General features: G+C 45.3%; 2 protein-coding genes across 3 annotated transcripts in view; one reads left to right on the forward strand and one right to left on the reverse strand.

Annotated features, from left to right (window-relative positions):
- The first annotated feature begins 8,047 nt into the window (after window positions 1–8,047).
- SLC25A28 (solute carrier family 25 member 28) lies at window positions 8,048–18,043 on the forward strand. Of its 2 annotated transcripts, none has more exons than XM_004749748.3 (4): window positions 8,048–8,492; window positions 14,471–14,699; window positions 15,813–15,869; window positions 17,229–18,043. In XM_004749748.3, the coding sequence occupies exons 1-4, from the start codon at window positions 8,202–8,204 to the stop codon at window positions 17,744–17,746; spliced, it is 1,095 nt and encodes a 364-aa protein (XP_004749805.2). In that variant the 5' UTR covers window positions 8,048–8,201; the 3' UTR covers window positions 17,747–18,043. The 2 variants fall into 2 exon arrangements, with proteins under 2 accessions (XP_004749805.2, XP_044924542.1); XM_045068607.1 differs by lacking the exon at window positions 8,048–8,492 and adding an exon at window positions 8,512–8,805.
- Window positions 18,044–18,354: 311 nt separating this feature from the next.
- The window catches only part of LOC101671807 (translation initiation factor IF-2-like), a 61,116-nt gene continuing 54,586 nt past the window's right edge, over window positions 18,355–24,884 (reverse strand). The window contains exon 6 of the mRNA XM_045069004.1: window positions 18,355–23,278. Coding sequence (XP_044924939.1) covers window positions 23,262–23,278 — 17 coding nt within the window. The 3' untranslated portion in view covers window positions 18,355–23,261. The remainder of the gene's footprint in view (window positions 23,279–24,884) is intronic.

A 24,884-nucleotide genomic window follows, 5' to 3' on the forward strand; every position in this document is an offset into this window, starting at 1 on the left:
CTTAACCCACTGAGCCACCCAGGCGCCCCCTCCATGTTTAACTTTTTGAGGAATGGCTAAACTATTTCCCACAGTGGCTGAACCATTTTACAGTGCCAGCAGCAACATCTGAGGATTCTAATTTCTCCATATACTCATCCACACATATTTTTTGTATTTTTTATTATAGCCATCCAAGAGGGTATGAAATGGTTTAGTCAATAGTCTATTGACAAAAGAAAATGAATATGTTTTTAGTACAAACCTGAATAAAATGTTCAAGATAAAACAAAATATAAATTTACTTTTGACATATTTCCTTCTATTTGAAGGCATGAAGCTGATCTGTGAAAATTAAACAGTACTTTCCCTATACTTCTAGAAATTATGCAAGATAGAAAATTGAGACCTAAGTTGAGATGTGAGCAAATGAAGAACATCACTCAGCTTTCTTGTTTCTGACTAGAGAAGGAGCCTTGCACTTTGTACATGTTAGTACTTCCCAGCATACATTTTTATAAGTCTGGAATATCCTTGTCCCAAGAGAAATAGATAAGACACTGACCTTACCAGGAGTGTGTCAGCTGAATGAAATAAGGCGCTACAACATTTAACATTTAATTATGCTCTTTTTTTGCTTTATTTGGAGAGGAAACTTCCTCAGAAACAATGTATTCTTTGATAATAAGGTGGGAATAGGTGATGTGGTTAAATTAAAAACCCATTACTCCACTGTACAATATATATGTACACCAGATATCCCATAAGGACGAAAATATCCATTTCTAAAGCCATTTTTTGCCCTAATCAAAATATAGGTAGTTGGAGAAAGACCTGAAATCTACAGTTAGTTGTGTCTTGGTTGAAAGGAGCCTTGTTAGCACCAGGACCACTCAGCTACCAGGAAATTTATGTCCCAGGGCAACGAACTGTAACAAGCTGGATAGGCAAAGGCACACTTCTTTTATAAGGTGGGAAGACAGACAAAGAAACAAGAGGAAGGAAAGAAGAGATGCCTGAAATGCGTTCTCAGATTAATTTTAGCAAAGATGCCAAGGACAAGGAATAACAAATGGATTCCCTTGAACCTGTCCCCACACCCCCCTTGGAGCACCTTCCTGTGCACATTCTCCTGCCGTGAACTGCTCAAACGCATTATGTCTATTGGAATCAGTCTCCTTCTGTATGATACACGTACCTCATATGGTCACATGGGATGGCAGTTCAGGGGAAGAGGGTGATGGTCAGGTAAGCTGGAAGGAGTAGGGGGACTTGTTTTGGACCTTCAAGAATGAGAATTTTCATAAGAACAAAGGGGGAAATGCATTTTAGGGATGAAGATGTGTCCGTTAGTATATAAATCTGACGGTGTAACAATTCAGACCAACAGCAACTGTTTAAACAAGTTCTCTCATGTACTAGAACATGAGAAGTCCAAAGGTACTGTTCCTGCCCAAAAGGCAGCAGGTTTCTTCTACCTTCTGCTCTGCCACCTCAAGTATAGGCCTTGTCTCATGGCCCAAAAATGATTGATATCTTCTGGGTCTGTATTCTAAATGACAAGAAGAGAGAACATGGGAAAAAATACTCAGAGAACACCATCTTTCCATTTATTTATTTATTTATTTATTTAAGATTTTATTTATTTATTTGACAGAGAGAGATCACAGTACACAGAGAGGCAGGCAGAGAGAGAGAGAGGGAAGCAGGCTCCCAGAGAGCCTGATGCGGGACTCAATCCCAGGACCCCGAGATCATGACCCAAGCCGAAGGCAGCGGCTTAACCCACTGAGCCACCCAGGCGCCCCTTATTTATTTATTTTTAAAGAATGCATTTATCTGAGAGAGTGAGAGAGTATGAGCTGGGGGAAGGATAGAGGGACAAGCAGATTCCTACTAAGTGAGAATCCCAATGTACGGCTCCATCCCAGGACCCTGACTGAGATCATGACTTTACTGACTGAGCCACCCAGGTGTCCCCGTAAACTTTCCTTTTAAAAGTAGAACCCAGATATTTCACACCACTTACACTCACATCTCATTAGCTAGAACTTAGTCACGCAGCTAACACTAGCTGTAGGGAAAGCTGGGGGGAAATGGACTTCAGCTGGACTTTTAGCTCCAAGCTAAAACTCAGGGTTTCTATTGCTAGGGAAAATAAATGAGACTCAGTAGTGAGACAATGAGTAGTCTCAAAGGTTGAGGTAGAAAAGAAGAAATACAGTACAGAAGGGAAAATATGGAAACGATTACTTTAGGAATATAAGAAAATAAGATTCGGGGCGCCTGGGTGGCTCAGTGGGTTGAGCCGCTGCCTTTGGCTCAGGTCATGGTCTCGAGGTCCTGGGATCGAGTCCCACATTGGGCTCTCTGCTCAGCAGGGAGCCTGCTTCTCTCTCTCTCTCTCTGCCAGCCTCTCTGCCTACCTGTGATCTCTCTCTGTCAAATAAATAAATAAAATATTAAAAAAAAAAAAAGAAAATAAGATTATGCCAAGCCCAACTGAGGAGCTGCATGTATGGGAGCTACTGAGGGCTTATAAAAAATATCTCCAAGACACTTCTTTGCTTGCTAATTGGTTTAGGAAAGTGTAAGTGCTGGTGAGATGTAGGGTAGTGTGCGTAGTTGGGTTGAGAGTGGTATATCATGTAGTCGGGATGGGTTCTTGCTATTCAAAGTGTGGTCCAGGGTCTAACAGCATCAGCATCACCTGGGGACTTACAAGAAATGCAGAATCTCAGGCCCCACTACAGAATAACAATCTGCATTTTAACAAATTCTTCAGGTGACTTTAATATCACATTAAAGTCTGAGCGGGAGTGGGCTATATTTTGCTATGGTATGGAATAATCCTAAAATCTGTTTTAAAAACAAAGATTCTTTCTTATTCATGGTGAATGTCCATCTGGGAGGAAAGGGATGGTGAGTAGAAGACTCAGCTCCCTCATCTTCACCAGGTCCCAGGCTGATGGGACCTTCTAAACATCACCAGTTGGTGCATGGCTCTCACGCTTCTCTCACATTTCATCAGTTAATGCAAATCTGTCGGCTCAGGTCATGATCCCAGTGTCCTGGGATCGAGTCCCACATCAGGCTCCTTGCTTGGCAGGGAGCCTGCTTCTTCCCTTGCCTCTGCCTGCCTGTGCTCTCTCTCTCTCTCTGACAAAAACAAAACAAAACAAAACAAAACAAAAAACAACTTTAAGGGACGCCTGGGTGGCTCAGTGGGTTAAGCCTCTGCCGTTGGCTCAGGTCATGGTCTCGGGGTCCTGGGATCGAGTCCCACATCGGGCTCTCTGCTCAGCAAGGAGCCTGCTCCTCCTCTCTCTCTCTCTCTCTCTCTCTGCCTGCCTCTCTGCCTACTTGTGATCTCTGTCTGTCAAATAAATAAATAAAATCTTAAGAAAAAAAAAAGCGCAAATCCAGAGCCATGCCTATCTTTAAGGAGGTGGAAGAGTGGGAAACAAGATACTGGAAGAGTGGGAAACAAAATACTGATGAAGCCAGGGGATCCTGGAGGTAATGAGGACATTCAAAGGTTACTACAATATACATGTGAAGGGAACAGATACTGGGAAAGTGTATCAATAGGAAGGAAAAGGAAAGCCCAAACCAAAGAAACATTTCAGAATATTTCTGAAGGACAGCTCCAGAAGACTCCCAGCTTTAGAGTCTGGTTGGGTAGAAAAGAAAAATTTTGGAGGAATTGGTTGGGGTGTGAAGTTCAAAGGCGAAGTTTGGAATGAACATGCTGAGTCATGCCAGAGATTAAGGTAGATGTCCACGCGGTCTCATCCCAAGTCACCTCCCCTTTCCCTCGCCACGTTCCAGCCACACTGGCTTTCTGTTCCTTTATACACCAACCTTGTTCTCACCTTAGGGTTGTTGTATCTACTGTTTCTTCTGGAATGCTCTTCTCTGGGTTCATCATGGCTCCTGTCATTAAGTGTCATTTTCTCAGAAAGGCTTTCCCTGGCCCAATAAATGTAGCCACCTAGTCACTCTTTATCACATCTCCCTATTTCAGTTATCAGAATAGTACCTAGAGCTAGTGGGTATTTTTGACTATCCCCCTCCCCTCATTAAAAAGTAAGCTCCAGGGGCGCCTGGGTGGCTCAGTAGTTTGGGCTGCTGCCTTCGGCTTGGGTCATGATCTCAGGGTCCTGGGATCAAGCCCCGCATTGGGCTCTCTGCTCCGCAGGAAGCCTGCTTCTCTCTCTCTCTCTGCCTGCCTCTCTGCCTACTTGTGATCTCTCTGTCAAATAAATAAATAAAATCTTTAAAAAAAAAAAGTAAGCTCCATGAGAGCTCCCTGGACTGTGTCCTGTGTCAGTCACTTCAAGTACAGTATCAAGCACAGAGCTGGTCCTCAATAAATATTTACTGAATGTTCGCATGGAAACGTCAGTTAAGAAGTATGTAACGAGGGGTGCATGGGTGGCTCGAAGGTTAAGCCTCTGCCTTCGGCTCAGGTCATGATCTCGGGGTCATGGGATTGAGCCCGGCAATGGGCTCTCTGCTCAGCAGGGAGCCTGCTTCCCCCTCTCTCTCTGCCTGCCTCGCTGCCTGCTTATGATCTGTCAAATAAATTTTTAAAAATCTAAAAAAAAAAAAAGTATGTAATGAACCCCCCAAAACAAAAAACCCAGTTATGAAATGGGCAGAAGACATGAATAGACAGATTTTCAAAAAAGACATCCAGACGGCTAAGAAGAGATGCTCAACATCACTCATCAGCAAAATCTAATCAAAACCAAAATGAGATACCGTCTCACACCTGTCAGCATGGCTAAAATTAACAAGAAACAACAGGTGTTGGTGAGGATGCAGAGAAAGGGGAACCCTCTTGCACTCCTGGTAGGAATGCAAACTGGTGCAGCCACTCTGGAGAACAGCACAGAGGTTCCTCAAAAAGTTAAAAATAGAACTACCTTACAATTCAGCAATTGCACTACTAAATATTTACCTGAAGGACACAAAAATACAGATTCGCTGGGACACATGCCCCTGGATGTTTATAGCAGCATGTTAACAATAGCCAAGCTACGAAGACAGCTCAAATGTCCATTGGCTGATGAATGGATAAAAAAAGACATGGTTTGTATATGCAATGGAGTATTACTCGCCATGCCATTTGCAATGACATGGATGGAGCCAGACTGTATTATGCTAAGTGAAATAAGTCAGAGAAAGACAAATGCCGTATGATCTCACGCAGGTGTGGAATTTTAAGAAAGAAAACAGATGAACATATGGGAAGGTGAAAAGAAAAAAAGGAGGGAAACAAGCAATGACACTCTTTTTTTTTTTTTTAATTTTATTTGACAGAGAAGAAGAGACATCTAGAGAGGGAATACAAGTGGGGAGTGGGAGAGGGAGAAGCAGGCTTGCCGCTGAGCCAGGAGCCTGATGCGGGGCTCGATCCCAGGACCCTGGATCATGACCTGAGCTGAAGGCAGATGCCCAACAACTGAGCCACTCAGGCACCCCACAATAAGACACTCTTAATAGAGAAATTGATGGCTGATGGAGGGACGTGGGTGGGTGTGGGCTAGGTGGGCAATGAGCACTGGGTGTTGTAAGTGATCCATCACTGAATTCTACTCCAGAAACCAATGTTGCACTGTATGTCCACTGAAGTTTAAGTTAAAAAGCAGCAGCAGCAGCAGCAGCAGCAGCAGTAGTTTAGTAGTAGTAGTAGTAGTAGTAGAAGTAGCATGTAAGGGAAATACAGTAGCAGTAGCAGTAGTAGTAGTAGTGTAGTAGTGTAATAGTAGTAGTGTAGTGGTAGTAGTAGTAGTATGAGGAGGGAAATACAGCAGCAGTAGTAGTAGTAGTAGTAGACAAGTAGTAGTATGTGAGGAGGGAAATACAGGCCCAATGGGGGAAACAGATTTGGAATGGTAAGGTTCTCTAAGGTATTAAAGATGACAAAAAGCATTAAAACATTAGCAATGCTTCCCCTCGGTGTTTAGAGAAATGTAGAAAATTGAGAAGTCTAAAATGTAGAATAGAGTGGTTCCTAGGGAGGAAAATATTTCAGTGAGGGATGAGTCAGTGGGGGCAGGAGGGAATAAGAATAATACCCATTACATTTGGAAAGGTCATCTGTGGTCACTGGATAAATGAGTGAAAATGTTGGGGTTGGGCACCTGAGTGGCTCAGTCTGTTAAGTTTCTGCCTTCTGCCCAGGTCGTGATGTCAGGTCCTGGGATGGAGCCCCCCAAGGGGATCCCTGCTCAATGGGGAGTGTGCTTCTCCCTCTGCCCCTGCTCGTGTTCTCTCCCTTGCTCACGCTCTCAAGTAAATAAATAAAATTTTTTTAAAATTTAAATGTGGGGATTAAGGAGAGAAAGGATACAGCAGGTATAGCTCATTACTGCAGTAGTTTGGCAGTAGAAGGAATTAGTTCTCTAGCAGGATTGAGTGGTTTATCTTTTGGGGAGATCTATTCATTTCTCAAGGGAAGCGAGCTAGAGGAGAGAGATGTAGAGAAGGGTTTTTAACCTAAAAGTTTATGGCCCCCTAGGTGGTGTGTGCACGGCGGGTGGGAAGTGGAGGGAAGAGGATCTGTAGTTTCGTTACTTTCACAAAGGTCCAGGCCCAAAGATTATTAACCATTGCTGAGGAGGAAGAGAATAGATGAATCAAACAGTCAAAACCAAACCAAACCAAACCAGTCCTTAGTCAAAGAAGGACTAAGCTTTAAAGAAAAAAAGAAAGCCTCTTCCTTAAAAGCTATAACGAGATGGAAAAGTTCACAACTGCATCGTCATCTCGGAAAAATAGGTAGTTAAGAACCGAGCTGGAAACGGGGGAGGCTTGTGCAAACACACTCCCGAGAAGGGATACCGAAGCAAGGACGACGGAGAAGCGGCGAGTTCTGCGTTCCTCAACCGCGCCAGCAGCCCCCGTGCAGCTCCCGCGCAACGTCACCGCCCAGGAGGTGGTGCTCCCGGCTGGGAATCGCCGGCACAAACCAGTGAGTGCGGCTCTCAGACTCGGGCCGCCCCGCTGGGGAAGAACAGCGATCTTATCACAAAAGGCAATCACCCCAGGCAGTGGTGGTCATCAGCGCGTAAGTGCCGGGAGAAGCTGTTCTGTCCGAGCTTCTCCACAGTCGCCGTACTTTCTGTGCTGTTTGGCAGCTGTCTCCAGACCGGCCTCTCCACCTGTCATCTCTGAACCATCCCGCCCCATTTCGACATCTCCTTCCTGCCTCCAGCTCTCGGCCTGGCGCAGGACCCAGAGACAGCGGGCCCCGGAGAACTCATTCATTCAGCACCCGCGGGATATACCGGGTGACTTCGCGTGCAAGCCCAGGGCGGCATGCCGGCGCTTGAGGAGCACCGAGCCCACAGGAGCCGGCTCGCGCGCGGCATGGGGCGGGGGACAGCACACCAGATCCAACCGGAGTCTAAGGGGCCTCCGCCCGTCTGTCGCAACAGCTTCCCGCACTGGCGGGCAAGCAGCGCCAGGGAATACCCGGCCCAAGCTGGCTCCACCTCACGCCGGCCCGAGATCCCGCGGGAAGAGAGCTCGGGGGCCAGCGCCGCCCGCCCGCGACCTGCGTGTCCCGGGATTTGGGGCCCGCGCTCGAACGCAGTTCTAACGGCTGACTGCAACGGTTTGACCTTGAAGGCCTGGCACCACCCCCACCCCCTCCCGAGACGATCCAGCATGCAGCGCCCGCAGTTCCCCAGCCGCCAGTCCGGGGCCCAGATCCGGTCCCTCTACCCGCTGGGCTCTTCGCTCTCTTCCCGTAGCCAATCGAATCCCGACGTGGTGATGGCCAATGGCCGCCGTCAAAGTATCAAGAGTGGTTGAGCCTATCAAAGTTCAGCCTTAAGTTTCCCTCCGCCCTCCAGAAAAGTCGGTGGGCGGGCTGTTCTTGCATGTTGGCCAATCAATGGCCAATAAACAAGAAGCTTCCCAAGATCAAAGGGGAAGGGGTGGGATCCAAACCGTAGCAACGCCGCAGGGCGGAGGAATGACAGGCAACTTCTCTAATACCACAGACATCTTTTTCTGACGTATGCAAGGGGGCGGGGCTGCCTTGGCGGCCGCACCAATGCCTGGCTGGGGGGCGTGTTCCTGGGCCGAGCGGGAGCCGGAGGCCCCGGGCTCTCTGGGCCGCGCCTGAGGCGGACACCACGGGGCTGGGGGACGGTGGCGGCAGCGGCAGCGGCGGCGAGGGTGGGCGCCGCAGCTGGCCCGGGTGGATGGAGTTGGAGGGGCGGGGTGCTGGCGGTGTGGCGGGGGGGCCGGCGGCTGGGCCGGGGCGGAGCCCCGGGGAGTCGGCGCTGCTGGACGGGTGGCTGCAGCGGGGCGTGGGCCGGGGGGCCGGCGGCGGGGAGGCCGGGGCCTGCCGGCCCCCGGTACGGCAGGATCCGGACACCGGCCCGGACTACGAGGCGCTGCCGGCTGGAGCCACTGTCACCACGCACATGGTGGCGGGCGCCGTGGCAGGGATCCTGGAGCACTGCGTGATGTATCCCATCGACTGCGTCAAGGTGAGACGTGGACCGGCTCCGAATCCGACCTGAGGCAGACCCGACCCCTGCCTGGGTCCTGTCCAGAGCCAGGATCCCGGCCGAGAGCCGGAGCCGACATGGGTTTCTTCCTGGCCCCTGCCATCGCCGCACGATTCGACCGATACTCCGTGCAAGCAAGGTCCCGGCTGGGGATTGAACCCAGCCAGGAACCAGGACCCATTTCTAACCATCAGTGAGATCTGAATCGGCACTGTGGAAAGAAAATCTGTCAGCCAAGGCCCCGGAACCTAGCTGGGACTAAGCAGGAATAGGGTGGGAGGGGATGGAACAGGTAAGTGCTACTAACTTGATGAAGATGAAGCCAACTGGGGTGAATCAGACCCTGAATAGAATCTTAAAGGCTTGAGATGTTCTGTGGCAGGTGCTTTTATAAGCTTCTTGCTGTGTCTTCCCTTAAAAGTGAGGGGGCAGGAACAGAAATCTGAAATCTTTCAGCTAGATAGAGCATTTACTTATTAAATCTTAACCCACGAGTGACTGGAAATCATTTGTGCAGTGAGAATTCATAGTTCTAGACTGGAAGTAATTTGGGAAAGACCACTTTCAGGAAGAGGTTTCGGTTTCCCTGCATCAGGCATGATACCCCACCTATTTCCTGAACATGAAAACTAAGCTGGAATTAGGATTTTGTATGTGCAGCCCTCAAACAAGAGATGGACCTGACAGTGTATTTCTTTAGCCAGCTGAAGTTGACAAAGGGGAAAAGTTGCCTAGAAGGGAAGCATGATGATATTGAAAATGAATTGGGATCAACATGACGACATGATTCCTGTGAAAGTAAAAACTAACTGCAGCCACAACCAAGCAGACTGATAAGTGGGTAAAGAAGTCAAGTGCTTCGGAAGAAAGCTAGGTGAAGAGAGGAGCTGATTTTTCTTTACAGTTCTTATTCTTGTGCATTAGTAAAGGTACCAGTCTCTCAAAGTAAGAACTAGATTGAATGAAAAGTAAATTCAAGGGGACTGTAGAAGTAAATGTATTGGCAGACTGATGCCTCCTTTAAAAATGTTGGGGTTATAGTCAAACAGTATCCTCACAGCTCTTTGAAGTGTGTTTTTTTTCCCCCCTCAAATTAGGAAGATGTTACATATTCAAAAGGAGAGAGTACTGAGTTGGGAAATACAAAGTCTATCTTTTCTGCTTCTTCCTGGTTCTGGTACTCTCACTTGTTTTCTTTGGTAGTGAAGAAATAGGGAAAGTGCTCATTAAGCTTTGTGAATGACTCTGAGTTGATAGTTTTCTAGCAAGTTGCAAGGCAACTCCTACCAAGGGCCATATCTATTGAAACTGGTAGATTGCACTTGGTTAAAATGGATACTAGAGTTTTAAATACCCTTGTCAGTTGAGAGGAATAGGAATAAATAGTAAAATCCATGCAAGAGAAGTAAGAGGATGGTTAATGCTCTAACAGTATTAAAATATAAAGTGGATAAGTACCAGTAAAGATTCTGACATTTATGTAGTAAAGTCTAGGTTGAATGACTGTGAGTTGTTAATGCTATATATCCAAAAATTAAAATGACCTAACTGCAAAGTAAAGTAACTTCACTATACTTAGACTGTGAGTAGAGAGCAGGGTTTAGGGTGCTATGTATCAGGATGGGTATCAAATGAAAACTAGATCAAAGAAAGCAGTGAAAATTATTTAATGACTTGAAAAATACAACGTAATAATGTGACTGAGAAATATTACTGTAACTTATCAACCTAAGTGTTGTCCCATTACTTTGGGAGGCTATCTTCTTATTTAATATCTTTGCATAATGTTGCTATAAATATTTTATAGATTCCTCTGTTAGGAATGCTTGCAGAATATTTGGGTGAATATGAAAGAGGGCAAATCTTTGCCATGTGACAAAATGGGTTTGGGTTTTTTTTTTTTTTTTTTAGTAACAGACCATTCGGAATAAAAAATGATAGATAAGGCAGAAGATCAAAATGGGTAATACTGATTGAAAACAAAGAGAAGGTGGGACCAGAAAGCAAGGAGACTGATATATTCTTGAGGCTGATAAACCCACTGAGGGAACTCTTCTGAAAGAGGAGTTCCAGAAATATTTTGCATAATCACAGCATTGCTAGAATAAGTTACTTCTAGCCTTCCAAGGTAACTGTTTCGAAGAACAGTTCTTATTCATTTACACAAACTTTTAAGTGTTTGTTTTTTAAAAAAAAAATTAGTCATATGACATTACAGTCATGCCTCAAAGTCCTGTATTAAATAATTATTTGGTTCAGAGGCAAAAAAAAAAAATGCTCAAGAGTCTTCAAAGATACAAAAGCATATTTTAGAAGAATCATTTGCATTTGCCATTAATACTGAGATTTAAATGACTAGAGGGAACAACTAGGTGAGACTGGTAGGATTTAATGTAAGTAGGATGTTAAGACATTGTTGTGCAGACATGAAAGTAAAATTCAAATCTCTTCCTTCAGAAAGGACTTCCCAGTTCACTTGTCCCAGGGCTTCCCAGTTCCTCTTTTACCATAAATGGTGGTGGAGAAGAAGAACAGCTCAACGGTCTTTAAGACTAGAGGCAGGTAACTGTGTTGGAGCCTAAACAGCAGCCACAGGGTTTGCAAATGAAAGTTGGCATTGCCTCTTGGCATGCAAGCCTGTGCACCCCAGCTACTTATCAGGGTCAAGTTGATTTAAAATATCCTTGGGAGGAACGTACCATAACCCGCTAGGCCACAGTTACTCAGCCAACTATTTACATAGTCATAATAGGGAGGTTTGGGAGTCCAAATATATTCCAGTTTTCCTTTTCTGAGCCTCAGAGGCAAACACCAGACTTTATAGGGATAGGCTCTGCAACCAAAGTAGAATCATCTCAAAATCATTTGGCTAAGCACCCGCCTGCCTGCAAGGTGCTACTTTTTGGCTCTGTAATGGGGACACAAATAATCTACTTACATAATAAGTTAAAGAGAGAAAGAGCAAGGGAAATCTTTTCCAAACTCCAGATGCAAATGGTTATCTATACATGTGCACCAGTGAAAGGTTAGGAAGTAGAAACATTGGCCTTTTCGACTTTCTTGTATCTAATAATACTTATTATTCAATAAAGGGCAATTGTTCTTATTTGCCAAGCACTAATGATGTGCCTTACATAAAATTATTCATTTAATCCTTGAAGCAATTTCACAAAGTATACACCATTTTCATTATTTTACAGATGAAGAAAAGGAAGCAAGTTAAGTGGCACCGTCATGATTGGAACCCAGTCTGACTCTCAGGCCTTCCATACAGCCTTCTCAGAAGTAGATCTCCAGATCCAAGCAAAGCACAGAGTTTCATAATAGTGCTCATCCCTAAACATGACCTCCAGATTAATAGCTGGACATAAAAATCATTATAGCCACAGAGAAACTTTAAAGTAAAAACAAAAAGATACAAAATTAAACCTAATTTACTAGTGGCTAAGCACCAGTTAGTTGCTCATGCACATTTGTGAAATGTATACAAGAGACAACAGTGCCATCATCTATAAATTATATGGTATGAACAAATATGCCCAAGAATCGTGTTTGAATTAAAAAAATAAAAAGCCTTATATTTCTAGTGCTTCATAAATTACCAGTGGCTTTTACATCTCCTCTTGGAATCTGCACAACAGCCCCGTGACCCATTCTTAATCTCATGTTTTAGATGACAACATTGAAACTCTGGTTAAGTGATCTATCCAAGACCACACATCCACACATCTAGCAAAGCAGGGGCTCATACTCAGGCTCATACTCAATTGACTCAAATGTGGCTTGTCTTTTACCAAACCACTTATCTCCCTATTAGTTTATTTGGATTTTCTTCAAAGCCAGTGTTTTTCTAAATAATTAAAGGCTATTCGTAAACTTGTAGAGATTTCATTTTTCTCCCAAAGAAAGATTTATTGGTTCACTCCTTTGGGGAGCCATATTGATTTTTTTTTTAAGATTTGATTGATTGATTGATTGATTGATTTGACAGAGATCACAAGTAGGCAGGGAGGCAGGCAGAGAGAGAGGAAGAAGCAGTCTCCCTGCCGAGCAGAGAGCCCTGATGTGGGGCTCGATCCCAGGACTCTGGGATCATGACCTGAGCCGAAGGCAGAGGCTTTAACCCACTGAGCCACCCAGGCGCCCTCCCATATTGATATTTATATTTGGCCTCGCTTGTGCCTGGGTCCTTTCCATAAGGGTGTAAGTAGAATTGTGTTAGATGTAAAGGTATGTATAAAATACTCAAAGTTACTTTCAGTCCAGGTTTCTCTTGAGGGTGAAAGGTTCTAAGTCTCTGAGGCCAGACCTTTCAAGGCTGGTAATGCCACTGACTTCAGCAGAGCAGTGCAATTTCTGAATATTCTCCCTGTACAAGATCAGTTTCAAACAAACCTATGGAAACACAATTGTTAAGCTACCAGGCCCAGTTTATCTTTATCAGCAGCTGTAGCCAGCAAAGACCTGTAGTCACAAATAACTCCTAATGGTTTCTGTACCTCGGCATGATGTGAAAGATTTGTCATAAGCATATCCTTTATTGGAAATTTATGGTGTTATTTTTTTTTGAGAAGTAGAATGAGTCAAGTTGTAATAAACGATACTGTATTTATGATAGAACTTACAGTATTAACCTTTTAAGCTTCCAGTTCTTTGTCGGTAGCAAGCTGGAGAAAATAACTTTAGAGGAATGTGGATTGCTTGCAGCTAACTAGGACCTGTTAATCTGGTTAATTGTTTTCCCCTATGCTCTTGAGAAGAGGCAGGGCTCTTGAATTCCAGATGGCCAAAAGGAAGGTTCAAATTGAACCAGTAACTGGAATGAAGTAGGAATTTAAACTGCATTTGGGCATTAGTTGCCCCTACTGACTCACTAATAGCTCACTTCTTACTTTGTGAACTGGTGCAGACAGCTAAGATTCATTTGTTCTTTCATTCATCTGTTCATTCATTCATTCATTCATTCAACAAACAGATCTTGAGTGCTTACTCTGTTTAGGCCCTGGACATTGATTTTATATTGTTAATCTCCATGCTACCTTAATCTTGAAGTGGATCAACAGACAAGAGATTTTCATTAGGAGACACACCCTTCCCCTGAGGGTCTGTGATTTGGGGAATGTTTTGAAAAGATACATTTCCTATATTTCAATCCAAATTTGTCCAGCATTATACAAAGTATCTACCATGTATTTTTGTCTCAGTCATTGAATCCTCTGGAAATTCCATGGATTATGTTTCACGAAGGCTGATATTATTTGATACCAATTTCGGGATTCATTCAGTTTAGATTAGAGATCTGGTAATCCCTTCAGTTTTAGAGACTAAGTTGGTTTCCACCTTTCATAAGTTTCAGGTTAAAGGCTCTTTCCCATGAAATTAGAGCAGTATCCATTACAGATACTGCCTTTGCCAAGAGTTTAACCTACAGGCCCAGGTGTCAATGCCAAGTAATCTGAGAAACTCAGATAATTAGCAAAGATCCAACAAAGGATGAGTTATCCTCATTAGTGTAGTATGTGGTGAGGAAGCAAGCCCAGGATCAATCTTCAGAAATAATGCATAAACTATGTTGTAGACAGAAAATAGTTGACTTCAAAATACATTTGGAAAGAACTCGGCCCGAGATTATTAAGGCACAAAAGCAACTTCTGAAACTTGGGCTTGGTATTTGTTGCTGAGGCTCTGAATCATTTCAGAGTCCAAGGCCACTTCCCAAGCAGTGATGTCCTCAGAGACAACAGCGGTGTTCCCCTCATAGATGACTAGCAAAAGAAAGGTCCAAGTCTTGGAAAGATTGGATGCAGATCTGGAAGGAAGTAAACCTGGAAGCCAGGCGGCACTCCTGCCCCTTGGCATGATTCCACATAGAAGTGCCCACAGCCTCAGTGTCGGAAGTCGGGAAGCTGAATGAGGAGTTGGCATCGCTGACCTTGCGCTTCTTTCTGTAATTTCAGACCCGGATGCAGAGCCTACAGCCGGACCCAGCCGCCCGCTACAGCAATGTGTTGGAGGCGCTCTGGAGGATTATAAGAACGGAGGGGCTGTGGAGGCCTATGCGGGGGCTGAACGTCACAGCAACAGGCGCGGGGCCTGCCCATGCCCTCTATTTTGCCTGCTACGAAAAGTTAAAAAAGACATTGAGTGATGTAATCCACCCTGGGGGCAATAGCCATATTGCCAACGGTATTGAGCCTTCCTGTGCTGGTTCCCCCACTTTCTCAACTCTCTGGGCTTTGCTGCTGTCCATGCTTTCCCGTCTCAGCATGGTTTGGAGCTGAAGCTGTGGGCTGGGGTAGGCCAGATTATAGGGGAGGGACTTCCAAACCTGAAGTTCTCGGATAAGGGGCAACCCCACCCCTCCTTGGGGGCGTCCTCAACAAAGTGTTGACAGTATCTTCCCTTACTTACCAGCTCAACTATTCTCCCTGCACCAACTTCTAATGCCCCGGTAACACATGGAGACACACGGAACTACCCCCTCATTGTGTATTTCCAGATAGTCAGGTGATGTCCTGCTCTTCGGGGCAGGATCAGAGGTGACCCAGCCACCCAAGGAAGACATTAATGGAGCCCCAGCTCTTTGCCTCACCTTTTCAGGACCCTAACTGACCAGAGGCAGTTTGAGTTGCTGAGGACATGACCAGGCCTCAACATGTGAATTGAGCTGGAGCCAAGGGACTTCTGCACAGAGAAACCAAAGGGTTGGAGGTTATGTGGAAGGAACAGAAGGGACAGCAGCCGGGTGCTTGAGGACCGAGCACCAAATTGAGAGCGAATGGGAGTGGTGAGGGATATGGCAGTTCAGGACCCGAAGGAAAGGTCTAGTACAAATACTAGAATCTGTGGAGATGGACTGGGCAGCACAGGGGTGGCAGGCTGGGAGACAAGATGCTGTGGTGCAAATCTGACCACCCCGCCGCCCCTCATGTTCTCCCTCCACTGGAGGCAGCTGACGCTGGCATCCCTTGGCCGCAGTGGATCTGGTTCCTATCTGGGGCATAAACTGCATTTATTCTCAGAACTGGCTGTAAAATCTGGGCTGTTTTCCTAGGCTCTTCTGGGCCTTCCTATTATACCTATGGAATGAAGATTGGTGACCCTAACTAAGCTGGTGGGAACAAGTGTCTTCATTTCTCTGAACGGGGGTTTAGGAGTGGTGGGGTCCCATCTTTTGAACTGGCTCCTACGTTCCCTGTCCCTACTCTGGCTTAGCTGTCCCCCCACCCTCCGCCAGGCCTCAGTGAATGACCTGACCTCTCCTGGCCTTATATGTGGCAGTTGTTTTCTCCTTTGCAGGTGCAGCTGGGTGTGTAGCAACATTACTGCATGATGCAGCCATGAATCCAGCAGAAGGTAATGATTCTGCCTCCATTCCCTCTGTGGGCAGCTGCATCTGCATCTCGGGCTTTTCCTTTATTTCTGGTTTGCAGAAGAAAGCCAGGGAGCACGTGGTTGGTTTGGGTGGGAAATCCTGCTGTGCTACTGCGTCTTACCAGTAGAGGGCGCTCCCCTCCATGTTGTGGGTCCCGAGGAGGCGCCCCTTAGGAAGGAAACTCCTTGAGATTTCTTCCGTCTTTGGGGCTTTTCTCAAAAAAAGAAGGCCTATTCCCGGGCCTTCCTGGAAGTCTCCTCTGTAAGGGATTTGATCTCATCTGAAAATTTAACAGATTATTTCACTTTTCTTCAAAGAGGTGAAGATGGATGATTTTAACATTTAAAAATCCAGCCTTTCTTGTTGAAATGAAGACAGATGATATAGGAATGAAAGGGTACATTGTAGAGCTCAGTTCATGCATGGCTACTTGGATCTCGGCTTTCCAGGTGGAGGGTGAGATACTCAAATATGAAGGGGTAGTGTGGTTGCTATGTTCTTTAAGTTCTAGTTCTTTACTTGTATGTGCAAGGCCGTGGAGTGACAAGGGCCAAACCTAAGCTAGAGATCCCGAGCTCACATCACGTTAACCACTTGAGGGAGCAGATGTTCGGAAACTAAAGCCACAGTTCTTCTTGGTTAAGAATTTTGTTTTCTTTTTGGTAGCCCTTCGCCTGTAGAAGGATTAACCATCCTTGTTCCGTAAGAGTTGGGTGCTCTGCATACCTGAGGATGCAGATTAGGGCTATCTGTTCATTATGATGTTCACTGCCACGGAGTCATTTCTTGTCTTGGGTTTTATGAAAGAGTAAGATAATAGTAGTACGTACTTACTTCAAGGAAACCCTCTGGAGTCTCTAAATCATACATATATTCTGTGTGTTTATTGTTTTTTTTTAAATATTTTGTTTAATTTGAGAGCACTAGAGAGGGTGAACGTGGGAAGGGGCAGAGGCAGAAGGAGAAGCAGACTCCCTGCTGAGCAGCAAGCCCAGGCCTCGATCCCAACCCTGGGATCCTGACCTGAAGTAAAGACAGATGCCCAACCAACTGAGCCACGCAGGCACCCCTCACTGGTTGGTTTTAAAGAAAACCTAATAGAAGGGGGTCTGTTATATTTTGGCTCTTTACCAGTCTTCTCCTATCCCCTCTCAAAAAAGGGAAACCTGAATGTATTAGATAATAACATATTAATATATTATTGACAGCTCACTCATATTTTTTTCTCTCCCTCTGCTCCGATGGCTGACCCGCCGACTTGGGACTCTGAATCTGGATACCCTCGCTCACCCGTTGACGGCTGGCTTCGTTTCCTTCCTTCTTGTTGGTGGCACCCTCAGTGGTCAAGCAGAGGATGCAGATGTACAATTCACCATACCACCGGGTGACAGACTGTGTGCGGGCAGTGTGGCAAAATGAAGGGGCCAGCGCCTTCTATCGTAGCTACACCACGCAGCTAACCATGAATGTTCCCTTCCAAGCCATTCACTTCATGACCTATGAATTCCTGCAGGAGCACTTTAACCCCCAAAGACGGTACAGCCCCAGCTCCCACGTCCTCTCCGGAGCCTGTGCAGGAGCCGTCGCTGCTGCCGCCACAACCCCACTGGACGTTTGCAAAACACTGCTCAACACCCAGGAGTCCCTGGCCTTGAACTCAAACATCACAGGACATATCACAGGCATGGCAAGTGCCTTCAGGACGGTGTATCAAGTAGGCGGGGTGACCGCCTACTTCCGAGGGGTGCAGGCCAGAGTCATTTACCAGATCCCCTCCACAGCCATCGCGTGGTCTGTGTATGAGTTCTTCAAATACCTAATCACCAAACGGCAACAAGAGTGGAGGGCCAGCAAGTGAAATGAAGCAGCAGAAAATGCAGCCACGTTCTCTGTCTCCTGGCCTGCTCCAGCCTTGCGTGGAGTTGGAAGGAAGGGAGAGGGTTCTCCCCAGGCTGCTGGTGTTTTGGCTAACACCAGTTCCTGCCGACCTCTGTTGCCGCCACCTTTCCTTCCGGGCCCTAAGCGATGCAGCAAAGCACACCACAGCACCTCTGATAACCTCTCTCCCTCCTGGACCTGACGACCTGCTCTAGACTGTTACAGAGGGATAAGCAGCTCATTCCCGTGGTTCCTAATAAAAAGCCTTTAAATTAAATGGTTTCATTGGGTTTGTTTCGCCAAAGGGGAAGTGAAATGCTATCAACTGCTCTTAACTTTAAGCTTAAATCGAGGGGCCCGAAGGGAAGATTTATCACGTGTGTCTGTCCACAGTTTGCGTTTCTGCTCGTTTACACAGTGACTTAAGACTTTGGAGCCTTACTCCCTTTGTTTTAGTAATAGGCTTCTAGGAATCTCTCTGAGGGCAGGAACAATGGCTTTTGACAGATCCTGGCTAACCAGGCACTCTTGATTCCCACTTTTCCCTGGGACAGTGGCTGGGCACAGAAGAGGTAGCTTTCCCTGCTGTCTCAGCTCTGCCTGCCAAAGTCCAAATCCCCACATGGCACTTTGTTTTCCAATGTCGTTGCAGAACAAGAGTTACTCAGTGAAGCTGCAAGACCTAAAAAAGATTATGTGGCAAATAATAATACTTTCCATTTGGCCTGAAGGCTTTTACAGAGTATTGTATGGGACTTCATCTGGTTCTCACAAAATAATGTGAAGTAGGCAGTCTGAGCATCACCTCTATTTTACAGGTAAGAAAAGCTCAGAGAGGCCATCCTTTGCACAAGTTCTCACAGCAAGTACAGAACTGAAACCCCAGACCAGATCTTTTGTTCCCGGAAGTGGACCTAATCGTGCCTTCCTGCAGACAGGAAATGAGTGGAGGGCACGTACTGCAACCCGTCTCCTGAAGAAGCTCTCCCCTGACGGCCATTCCGGCTCCGTCTGAAGACTTTCAGGGGTGGGGTTTTCACTGTGCTTCATGGGTTGCTTCAAATCTTTGTTTGAATATCCCCAGTTAATAGCAAGTTCTTCAGTACACAGAATGGAAATCTACCTCCAAGAATACCCATCTGCCATCCTTGTTATGTCATCTGTCATTCATTCATTCATTCATTCATTCATTCAGTAACTGTTGAGTGTCCCTGTGTCAGACACTGGTGTTGGGGTTATGGTGATAAATAAAACCATCCCAGCCCTCAAGGAGCTTCTTGTCTGGAGAGGAAGGCAAATGTAAACAGGTACCCACAACATAAAATGACAAGAAACATGTAAGATCACCCAGCCTAGGCCTTGGGTGACTTAAGGGTGGCTTCTGGAGGAAGTGATATCTGAGGTGCCCTCTGGAAGGCAAATTAGCTAACTAGGTAGAGAGAGGAGGGGAAATGTTCTAGGCAAAGACCTAGAAAAGAGAGGTAAGAGAGGATAACAAGTGTTGAGGCTTCAGTGTGCAAAGGACTTGGTAGGGCTGACAACCTGGGCAAGGCATGCACCTGGCTGAGTCTTAAAGGCAATGCTAAGGAGTTGAGAGTTTATCCTGAAGGCAGTATAGAGGCATTACAGTGTTTTAAGCAGAGGTGTGGTGTGATCAGATTTACAATTTAAACAGATCACTTAGGCTCTCTGAGAAAGGATTAGAGGAGCAAGACTGGACAGGCCGGCAGACCTGATGAGAGGCTGCACGATGGTCTGCACCAGGACTGGGGCAAGGGAGACAGCAGGTGCCAGACTGGCGGGATGTTAGGGTTGTAGAAGCAATAGAAATCTGTTACAGAATACATCTCACCCTTCTTCCACCTGACAGCCCGACAAGTATCTGTGGAGAATCGTGTCTGAATACACTTGAAGAAAAACTGTCAAGGAAACAGCAGGGTCTCCTGTTCTAAGTCTTATTTAAGTAAGCGATGCTGCTCTTCTGCTGTAATGGAAAAGAGAGACATTAACGGCTGGCTGGTGGACAGTGGAGTTTGAATCGCCTACAGAGCGAAACGGGCACGATGAAATCATTGCAGAGGCCGTTTCATAGGGTTTTCTGGTAAAAATCTAAGAGAGTCACTGCCTCCCGGCACACATGGAACGTGAGAACAAAGGCATGCCTTTCCAGACCTCGTCTCTTCAGCTGGCCCAACAGAGCTGCTATCGGCATGGTATGCAGACCACAGTAGGCACTGTGTCAATATGACCATTTTCTAAGAATAGAATATGGGGTAACTTTTTGAAAGAATGACAGTCACTGAAGATTCTCTCAGCTCTATTGTCATTAGCAAACTGAGAAAAGAATGCAAAAGTCACCTTCCAATCTCCAGCTGTGCCCTAGCTATTGGAGGACCATTGGTTTGGAATTTGAACAGGGCCTTAGTTTCTGCAGGTCTCTTTGTCCAGTCACTAGAGCAGATAGAGACAGTGTAGTGTGAGAGGGTTGAACGATCTTGGTTCCTGAATGCCTGTGTCAGAAGCCAAGCTTCGCCTCTACTCCCTTAGAGCTGTGAGCTTTTGGGGCATTCTTAGGTCCAGGGCCTCTCTGGAAGCCAGTTAAGTCATGTGGCACCTTGAGGATCCAGGACCAAGAGCAGTTCCTGCACAATGCCATACCATGCAAGAAGTCATGCCAAAGCCCACCTCTATGCTAAAGCAAGAAAAGAAGTCACAGGTTAGCCAGAGAAAACCTTTCTTAATTGTGGAGACAAGACAAACATGAATGAAACAGTTTTGTAATAACACAAGACAGAATACAGCCATGTAGTGGATTATACAGAACCAACAAGAAGATTTAGAGACAGAAAAGGTAAGTGTAGGTCAGAGTTATTGGGAAAGATGTGGCTTTGATGAATAGAATTAAAAAATAATTTTGTAAAAGCCAATAAAAGTCAAATCATGCTAATTTTATATAATTTATAAAAATAGATAAAGAGAAAATACCTCCAATCCCATTACCCAGAGAATATGACAACAATTTGATGTACTCATTTTCCAGTATTTTTTCTATGTTGGGGTTTTTTTTTTGTTTTTTTTTTTGGTTAACACTCAAAATCAGGTCACACTGTAACCAGCTTCTTTCTCGTGATAGTATATGGTGCCCATCTTTCCACATTATTAAATCTTCCAACACTTCAATATAAATAGCCACCCAACATTCCAATACAATAGCTTATTCTGTCAATCTCTCGTTGCACCCTTGTAATAATTTATTGTCAAGAGCACTGCTGTGGGTAGGTAGAATCTGAATGAAGGAAAGGGAGCAGGCTGGCTTACAGAGAGGGTTCTGAGGAGGGGAGTCCATTTGGTGGTGCCGCTGAAGAGATCCTGGCTGGAGATGTGGGGTTGGAGGGGAGGGTGGGAGGCCCGGGAGAATGTCAGAGGTGGGAGGGTTCTCGGAAGTCATCTTGCTCACCATCCCTCCTGGAGCTCCACTTCCCTCTGCAACATCCTTGAGAGGGGGTTCCCCACTCCACATTCCTGTGTCTGGGAGCTCATTGCCACTCAAGGCCATCCATGACATCGCTGCCAAGTTCACTGCTGTTAGAAAGCTCATTCTTCATGGTCTCCTGCTTCCACTCTAGGATCACGTCGCTGGCCTGCTTCAGTTGCCAAATTCCTCACGGTGGTCAACAGGGCTTTCCATCACTGGGCTCCCGCCGATCCCTCGAACCCCAGTGTACCACACAAACACAATGCAATCAGAAAAAATACGTATTTTCTTGAGAATCTAAAATATTCCTCCTGTTGTCTCCACTCATTGATTTAGGAGGTCTGTTGAACAATAGTCTGTCTAGACCATCAGAAACGTCACACGATTGGTGTTTAGACCGGACGTGCAGTATTTTGTGACTTCCTGCCCTGTGAGGCTGGTAAGCAGAGAAGTCCCGCGGGTGCTGTGCACAATATTCCACCCGTCATCAGAGCCCCCCCCCACACCGCCTCACCGCCTGTCCCCCCAGCCCACATCCACACACCAAAAACAAAGGAGAATAATTCTTTCTATTGAGGCACCCAGGTCTCCCCGTAGTTTCCACCTATGATCACCTTTTGCCTGCTGAAGCAGCAGGAATCAGACTAATCTGTCTTCTCTCTGATGGCCTTTCACAACTCTGCAGACAGCTGTCTTGCACTCAGGGAGGGTCAGACTGGGGAAGCCTGAAAGCCAGGCAGAGGTGTCCAGACTTGACTTGGCAGCTAATGAGGAGTGCTGGCAGTTCTTAAGCGGGGAGGGAGATGACTGAAGTCATGTCTGAGGACAACTCCACCAGCAGCCCAGGCCTAGGGTGACCTGGATGGGGAGCCAGCTAGACACGGGAGCTCCGGCCAAGGAGCTATCATCATCTAGAAAAGAGGAACCTAGGAAAGGTAGTTACAAGAAGATGAAGGGGACTTGGTGGTTCAGACACTGGTATGGAAATGAACCTGTAGGCTGTCTTGCACTCCTCTGGCTATGTTTCGTCTCCCCAGACTGGGGAACCTGTAGAATCATGCCTCTTTGGTACCATCCCTGCACTGTGCTTGAAAACCACCTGCTGACAGGGGGATGCAGGTACTGTTGTAGTCAGACACTGAGGTTTGCCTGGGAAAATGGTGTTGGCGTTAGGAACGACCATTTCACTTCACAAACCTGTACAGAGCAGGGAGGGGTCCCAGGGTAGATGCTAGGCCTATGGAATGGGCAGTTTTTTGGTGACAAGGCGGCAAGGCCACCGTCTCCAATATTTCAGTCAAATACTGATCTAGACATTGCTGTGAAGGTATTTGTGGATATCATCAGTTTTTCGTTGTTGTTGTTTTTTGTTTTTTGCTTTTTTAAGTAAGTAAGATTATCCTAGATAATCTGGGCGGGCCTCATTCAATCAGTTGAAAGGTCTTAAGAGCAGAACTGAAGTTTGCCTGAAGAAGAAATTCCAGCTGTGAACGCAGCTTCTGCCTGTGCCCAAGAGAACCTGTGTGTAGAAATACCTACGTACACAGGCACGTAGATGTGCATATGTGTGTATCTGTAACACTGATACAAAATGATTATCTGTCCCATAGTTCATATGTAAATTTCACCAACTGTTCCAGTCCTCCTTCATAGCTGTTTCTTCCCCCTGATCCAGCATCCAATCCAGGATCACTTACCACATGTTCATATCTCTTTGAGTCTTCTTTAATTGAGATCAGGTCCTCAGCTTTTTATTAATCTCATGAACTCGATTTTTTTTCGAATTTAGATTACAGGCCAGTTATTCTGCCGAATGGCCTTGCATTTGGTTTGCGTGATGGGTCCTCACAATTAGATCGAGGCTATGGAGTTTTGGCAGATACACCAGAGAAATGACACCAACTCCTTCTCAGGGCGTCATATCAGGCGGCACATGAGGTCAGTTTGTCTCTTGACTGGTCTTGTTAACTGACTCAGTGTTTAAGGTTGTGTTCACCAGGTTAACCCACCGTAGAATTACTCATTTTCCCTTTGTACCTAGGAAGCAATTTGTAGAGAGGTACTTTCTGTTCATGTAAATATCCTATTTTTCATCAAACTTCCAAGTTGTAGCATCCACTGATGATTCTTGTCTCTGCCGGTTATTATTAATGGTTGCACAAGGATGATATTCTAACTTCATTATTCCTTCTACATTTACTCGTTAATATTCTTCTATGAGAGAAAGTTCTCCTTTATTTATTTATTATTTACATTAGTATAAGCTCATACATTCTTTTTTAAAAATTTTTAATTCAAGTATTGTTAACATACAGTGTTATATTAGTTTCAGGTGTACAATATAGTGATTCAACACTTCTAGACATTACTCAGTGGTCATCACAATAAGTCTGCTTAGTCTCCTCCACCCATTCCCCCATCCTCCCACCTCCCCTCCAGTAGCCATGAGACTCTACAGTTGAGTCTATAGTTGAGTTTCTTGGTTTGTCTCTCTCTCTCTCTCTCTCACTCACTCTTACTTTTCCTTTGTTAGCTTTGTTTCTTGAATTCCACATATGAGTTCAATCATATGGTATTTGTCTTTCTCTGATTTATTTTGCTTGGCATTATATTCTCTAGCTCCACCTATGTTGTTGCAAATGATAAAATTTCAGTCTTTTTATGGCTGAATAATATTCCTCTGTGTGTGTGTGTGTGTGTGTGTGTGTGTTTATGTGTGTGTTGCGTGCGTGTGTGAGAGAGAGAGAGAAAGAGAGAGCTTCTTTATCTTCATCTATTGATGGATACTTGGGCTGCTTCCAAAATTTGGCTATTGTAAATAATGCTGCAGTAAACATAAGGGTGCATGTATCCATTTGAATTACTGTTTTTGTATTTTGGGCGGTAATTACCCACTAGCATGATTACTGAATCATATGGGAGTTCTATTTTTAGCTTTTTGAGGAAACTCCGTACTATTTTCTATACTGGCTGTACCAGTTACATTCCCACAACCAGTGCACAAATGCTTCTTTTTCTCCACATCCTCACCAACACTTGTTACTTCTTATGTTGTTGATTCTAGCCATTCTGACAGGCATGAGGCAATATCTCATTGCAGTTTTGATTTCCCTGATGATGAGTAATGTTGAGCATCTTTTCATGTGTCTGTTGACCTGTATGTCTTCTTTGGAGGATATCTGTGTCTTCTGCCCATTTTAAATTGGATTATTTATTTTTGGGGTGTTGAGTTGTGTTAGTTCTTTATATATTCTGGATGCTATGGGTTCCTAGATTCTTATTTTATTCAAAGAATGTCCTATGGGAATGTAACTACTGTTATTTAATGTTCAGATTGCCCCAGATTTGACCAGTGGGATCCTCTTCTGATTCCTCTGTCCTTTTGACATATTGCTACTATCTTTTTAGCACCTCCTTAATTTCTGGAACAACATGATATTCTAGTTCATCTTGTATTTTCTCTCTCTGAGCCCTGAAACCAGCCATTTCTCCAATGAGTCCTGGTTCCTTTTACTGATGAAAGGTATTTAGAAACCAAGAGCAAGCTGCCAGGTGTGCTCAGTGCTATTGGGTGTCTACTTCTAAGACTTTTAGCAGACAGAACTAAGAAATATGAGCTGATATTGATATCTTATTACTATAT

This window comes from Mustela putorius, unplaced genomic scaffold (genome assembly GCF_011764305.1).
Source record: "Mustela putorius furo isolate JIRA1106 unplaced genomic scaffold, ASM1176430v1.1 tig00003909_pilon_pilon_pilon, whole genome shotgun sequence".
Taxonomy (NCBI): domain Eukaryota; kingdom Metazoa; phylum Chordata; class Mammalia; order Carnivora; family Mustelidae; genus Mustela; species Mustela putorius.

Coding starts and splice junctions, on each gene's coding strand:
- SLC25A28 (XM_004749748.3), top strand. CDS start 8,202: ATGGAGTTGGAGGGGCGGGGTGCTGGCGGTGTGGCGGGGGGGCCGGCG. Junction 8,493..14,470: donor ATCCCATCGACTGCGTCAAG/GTGAGACGTGGA, acceptor CTGTAATTTCAG/ACCCGGATGCAGAGCCTACA. Junction 15,870..17,228: donor AGCCATGAATCCAGCAGAAG/GTAATGATTCTG, acceptor TGGCACCCTCAG/TGGTCAAGCAGAGGATGCAG.